Below are 6,000 nucleotides of genomic sequence, written 5' to 3' on the forward strand. Positions count from 1 at the left end.
CGTTCCAAAAAAGTAGAACAAAAAAAAACAATCCACTGGCCTTTGTTTCCAAGTTTGAAGACATTTCACTTACCATCTAGGAAGCTTTTTCGATTCAAATGTCAGAAATAACATTGAGTTCAAGGCTTTTTACAGTAGCCCAACAAAGCCTTTCTTTTACTTAGACAAAATGCAAACTGAAATTAACGAACGGGTCCATCCCTTTGGAATGGGGGGTTTGGCTTCTTTTGTTGGCCTGCTATGCCCCATACCTGTCTATGTCTCTGAAAGGGGGGGTTATTAAAGGGAATTGTTTGCCTGGCTGAATAGGCTTGGTCTTCTGTTCCCCTGTAAAGGGGTTGGGGTTGCAATGATGGCAGGAAGGGATCAACTCAATTGCTGCGTTGTAGGTTTTTGAAAGCTGAAATCTGAGTCCATCCCTTTTGTTTAAGGTTTTTTCTCTCTTCAAAGCAAGGCTTTGTTGGGCTACTGTATAAAGCAACTCAACGCTATTTCTGAAATTTGATTTGGAAAAGCTTCCTGGATGGGCAGTGAAAAGTCTTCAAACTTGGAAACAAAGTCCAGTGGATTGTTTTTGTTTTTACTTTTTTGGAATGACTATGACCTGGATGAGAATCTTTACCATCATATTACTTTGATTTCAGTTGCTCTCAACTATCAGTCGGAGGGGCGAGTCCTTCAGCTCAACCGAGCAAAATTCTACAGCAATGGCAACTGTGGCTACATCCTGAAACCCTCCTGCATGTGTGAAGGTCTGTAAGTTATTCACTTTTTTTCCCAGCCAGTTTATCAGAACATCGGGATAAATGTTTTCTACCCACCATAGGTGCCTTTAATCCAAACCTGGATGACCCGCTGCCTGGTCGGATGAAGAAACAGCTGATTTTAAAAATAATCAGTGGACAACAGCTGCCTAAACCCAAAGATTCAATGCTAGGAGACAGAGGAGAGGTAAAAAAAATCCATTAGTCTTTTTAGTCCCTTTTACTCTGTTAGTAAACTCCATCCTCCTCATGTTTGTAGCCCCAGATTACACCCCTTCCCCTTGTACACTGGGTCCCATTAAATGCTCATTGTTGAAATGTTTAACAAAGCCCCTATTGTCCGCTCAGGTTAACACAAGTCCTGTGAATAAAGGTAAAGAGCAAACACGGTGAAAAAAGGCCAGAACCACAAAATGCACTTTTATTTGCTTTCTTCATGTGCAGATTTAAATAAGGCATCCTGTTGTCCTAGAAACACCTGTAAAAAAAAAAAAATGGAGCGCTGTAGTTTAGGTCCAAGTTGTGTCCAGGCAACCATTTCTCCACCTCTATGCAGACTGTCCACCGTCCTTCATATGTTCTCATAGGTCCTCCTCCTTATTATAGCATTTGGAACAATGCATTCAGTCAGATTTTTTTTTTCATCTGGTTTGTGGCGATATTAGACAGTAATGTCTCCTCCTGCAGAACCCAGGTCAATTTATAGTAGAATAAATGCTTCTCCTTTAATGATTTAGCTTAGGAGAGACACCAGCTTAGAAAAGATATGATGGATGCCATTTTCTAATACAAACGCATAATTAAACCAACAAAGGAGGGAATTGTGGCCATATTTACTGCGCTAATATACGTACAGCCAGATGACAAAGTTTTAAATTTTTCTGTTTCCTCCTAAATGGCATTCTGACTGTTCTTTCAGATCATTGATCCGTTTGTGGAAGTGGAGATTATCGGCCTTCCTGTTGATTGCTGCAAAGAACAGACCAGAGTGGTGGATGATAATGGTGAGTTAGAAATCATAAATTGCAAAAAAAATGAAATCTAAATAAGTAATTTTTTTTAGATAAGTGTATTTTTTCTTAAATTGCTTAAAGTTTATTAATTTGTTTCAAGCACATATTATCTAATGATCTTTTTAAGGGTAAATACCGTAATTTGCGGACTATAAGCCGCGACTTTTACCCCATTTTTCGACCTTGCGGCTTATATAACAATGCAGCTTATCTATGGACTTTTACAGCTAACGGCCACTAGGGTAATACCTAAATCTATGGATTTTACCATCCACCATGTTGACGTCACATTTGCTTTAACACACAAGTACAGTAGCCGCGCGCGGGAATGCGGAGATCCTCTGCGAGCAGACTTCTACCGCGAGTGGTATGAGACAGAACGACAGCCAGAAAGACGGACATGGCGAGCTTGTGTGACACCCTCATTATGGAAAACAAACGTACCGGTTAATAAATGTGAGCGTCTACTGCACTAAATTGTAACAGTTGACGTATGCAAATATGAAAAAATGTGTTGAGATGTTAATAAATAGGAGCTTCCCCAAACAGTCGCCTCTTTCCCGACAATCCTCTCTGTGCACGACAAATCATGCAATTTAGCTTCTGCAGCTTATATTCAGGTGCGGCTTATAGTCCGAAAATTACGGTACACTTAATTTAAGAAATGTTATTTCTTTCTAGATTATTTTTGCAGTGTGAAACATTGCTTCACTGTTTGCTAACTGGTAAATGATCGATCGCATGATAATCTCAGTTTGCTGTCACTCACTGAGACGGTGTCTCTGGATACAGAGGATTTGTTTATTATTGCTGGGATTTATGATTTGAATGTTTGTGGTGCTGAAGCAGTGCTGCTCCACCTTGTTTAATTCAAACACTGAATAAGTGATGAGTGTCGAGCTGTTAATTTTCCTATCTTAATATTTGTCTCCATTATGTCCATTAATTTATCGCACATGTTCTGCTGTGAACTCCGTCTCCCCTCTCTTCCATCTTTCCTCCTCTCACTACATACTATGTTCCCTCACTTGGCTCGCTTTTCTAGGCTTCAATCCAATGTGGGAGGAGACTCTGGTCTTTACGGTTCACATGCCAGAGCTGGCCCTTGTACGTTTCCTTGTGTGGGATCATGACCCAATTGGCCAAGACTTCATCGGGCAGCGAACCATCGCCTTCCACAGCATGATGCCAGGTAAAAATCTGTTTTAGATCAGAGGTGTCAAACTTTATAGGGGGCCACTTCAGTATCATTGTGTTCAAGGCAACACTAAGATTTGTATTAGATTAGATGATTAGATGAGCTTTATTGATCTCACAGCGGAGAAATTCACTTGTCACATATTGGCATAGAAGTCAAAGAAGGTGTAAACAAGGAGGAAAAAGGTGAATTAAGAATAAACAATAAACATTATATATACAGCATATCAAGATAAATAAGGATTAAGGTGCAAGTGTACATGTATCGCACACAATGAAAAACAAAATAAAAATAAGAAATAAAGAAATAACAAATAAAAATATGTACAATCAGGATGGCTTATATACAGGTGGATTTACTTTTACGTTAAAGTGTAGTAGGTAAGAAACAACGGTGAGGTAGTGGTATGACTATTATATTCACATATATTGCACATTCAGCATATTGCACAGAATATTGCACAGTCAATAAATAAAAAAACTATAATATGGCTGCACAGTGGTTGTTACAGGAGTTATTGTGATTATAGTGCAGCATTATAGAGTCTGGTGGCGGCAGGAATGAAACCCTTGATGTTGTATCATTTACAAACATACAAAGCATTGGTATTTAGCCACTTTGTACACTTGAAACAAGCCTTTAGTCTTTCATCCAATGTGTCTACATTGTTGAGAGGGGCCAGTTGTGGCCCAAGCTCCTTAAATTTGGACCCTTGTTTTCAATTAAACTAAAACCAGACCATGGGTCTAAACATGTCTGAAAGTTGCTGGTAAAGATTCTCAGTCATCCAGGTCATAGTCATTCCAAAAAAGTAAAAAAAAAAAACAAAAAAAAACAATCCACTGGACTTTCATTTCCAAGTTTGAAGACTTTTCGCATCCTATCCCGGGTTATAGTGTTGAGTTGCTTTATACAGTAGCCTAAACAAAGCCTTGTTTTTGCTTAGACAACATGCAAATTGAAATGGACGAACGGGTCCACCCCTTTGGAATGGGGGTCATTTTGCTTCTTCTGTTGGCCTGCTTAGCTGTCTGGTCCTCAAAAGAATGTCACCCGAGTCCACCCTCTCTGTTTAAGGTTGTTTTTCTTTCTTAACATAGATGGCTTCCTTCACGCCCCTCTCAAACCACCTATTTTCTTTGTCCAAAATGTCAGCATTCTGGTGCTCAGAAGAATGTTATTCGTTTGAGGACTTTTGAGGACAAGAATGTTCCAGAATATTCACATTTTGGACAAAGAAATAGGTGTTTTGAGAGGAGCGTGAAGAAAGCCATCTATGTTAAGAACGAAAAACAAAGCTTAAACGGGAGGGGGGTGGACTCATGTTTCAGCTTTCAAAAACCTACAACGCAGCAATTGAGTTAATCCCTTTCCGTTAGCAGCACAACCCCTTTAGAGGGGAACAGAAGACCCTGCCTATTCAGCCAGGCCAATAATTCCCTTTAAAGACCCACCTTTCAAAGGCATAGACCGGTATGGGGCATTGCAGGCCAACAAAAGAAGCCAAACGCTTCCCTTTCCAATGTGTTTCAATTTGCATGTTGTCTAACAAAAATAAGGCTTTGCTGGGCTAATGTATAAAGCAACTCAACGCTATTTCTGACACTTCTTCTTTTTTACTTTTTTTGAATGTCTGAAAGTTATGTTCATATATTTTTTTTATTGACATGTTATCTAACTGAAACACTAGAAAAGGTCTTTGAAAATTCACTACAAAGCTGTGCCATTAAGCTTAACCCTTTTTGTCTTTTTCTGTTGTGAAGCTTAGATTTTTCTTTAAAGATATAAATGTGAAATAAAACATGATGTTTAAAAGGACATTTTAAACAGAGAATTGTAAACTTTATAGTTCTCCCTGAAGAGAGTCTGAGATGCAGAAAGAGAGGAGGACCATTTGTTTCCAAGAAAAGCATCTCATGTTATTGGAAAAGGGAGCCTCTCATCAAAAGGCAGTTTCTCAGAACAGAGGAAGTAAAGAAATATTCTGGAACATTGACTTCCCCTTTATCTGGGAAGAGTTAATCAAAAGACAAGTAGGATCAGCTAAGAGAACAAAGTTGTACGCTTGTTTCCAGTACAAACGATGTGAAAGCCTCCCGGTGTCACAGAGTAGATCAAAATTGCCTATAACAATAGATGTATTTGTGTATGAGAATGCTTTGAGATCCTAAACTTGTGGGAAGATGTAAAGGTCTGCGAGACTTTCCTTAAGTCAATGTACCACTGAATACCAAACTGTTTGCTTGAATTTACAGACGAGAATTCTCTTACATGAGGGATTGTATTTGAGTCAATGAGTCGATGCAATCAACTGGTTTTCCTTAGATAGAAAACTTTGAATCAATTTGACTGGATGACCTGGTTGAATTGTAAAGTGCCTCGAGATGACTTGTGTTGTGGATTGGTGCTATAGAAATAAACTGAATTGAATTGAATTACATTAAAAATAAGCAAATCCCCGCCCCTGCAAGCCGACTGGGTTCATCACATAAAATCGTGAAACGGAGGAAAGGCAATTTAATCTCTTAAAGTGTTTTAGGAAAAGCACTTTTAAAACTCAAGTTTTGTTCATATTTACACGTGAACTGAGGTTGTTTTCTGAATTTGTGCACAGGTTATCGGCATGTTTACCTGGAAGGTATGGAAGAAGCTTCAATTTTTGTTCATGTGGCTGTGAATGACATCACCGGTAAGGTAGGTAGTGCCTGAGGAGGCTGATGTCGAGCTAATATCTGTGTTTGACCTTGCATGTGTGAATGAATACAGACCTCTGAGGAACAGATCTGACAGCTCTATCATTTTGTATCTGGAGGATAAATACGACTCCAAGTGTGTCGTTTAAAGGAAAACTCCGGTCATATTCAGAATTCAAACTTCTGAAAGTACATTAAATATAAATTATTACATACTGTTCAATAACTGATAAGTGTTTTAATTAAGAGTAATTTTCATGTGAATGTGCTTTACTGGAGGCATCCATGTTTGTCAAAGAACACTACTGCCACCTACTGGTTTGTGACGTCAC

General features: G+C 38.9%; 1 protein-coding gene across 1 annotated transcript in view; it reads left to right on the top strand.

Moving 5' to 3' along the window:
- Positions 1 to 6,000, top strand: part of plch2 (phospholipase C eta 2) — a 207,014-nt gene that overhangs the window by 182,731 nt on the left and 18,283 nt on the right. Inside the window, exons 16-20 of the mRNA XM_015394604.1 lie at positions 645 to 752; positions 827 to 951; positions 1,684 to 1,768; positions 2,823 to 2,969; positions 5,590 to 5,669. Coding sequence (XP_015250090.1) covers positions 645 to 752; positions 827 to 951; positions 1,684 to 1,768; positions 2,823 to 2,969; positions 5,590 to 5,669 — 545 coding nt within the window. The remainder of the gene's footprint in view (positions 1 to 644; positions 753 to 826; positions 952 to 1,683; positions 1,769 to 2,822; positions 2,970 to 5,589; positions 5,670 to 6,000) is intronic.

The sequence above is a fragment of the Cyprinodon variegatus genome, unplaced genomic scaffold (assembly GCF_000732505.1).
Source record: "Cyprinodon variegatus isolate N-32 unplaced genomic scaffold, C_variegatus-1.0 Scaffold698, whole genome shotgun sequence".
Classification (NCBI taxonomy): Eukaryota; Metazoa; Chordata; class Actinopteri; order Cyprinodontiformes; family Cyprinodontidae; genus Cyprinodon; species Cyprinodon variegatus.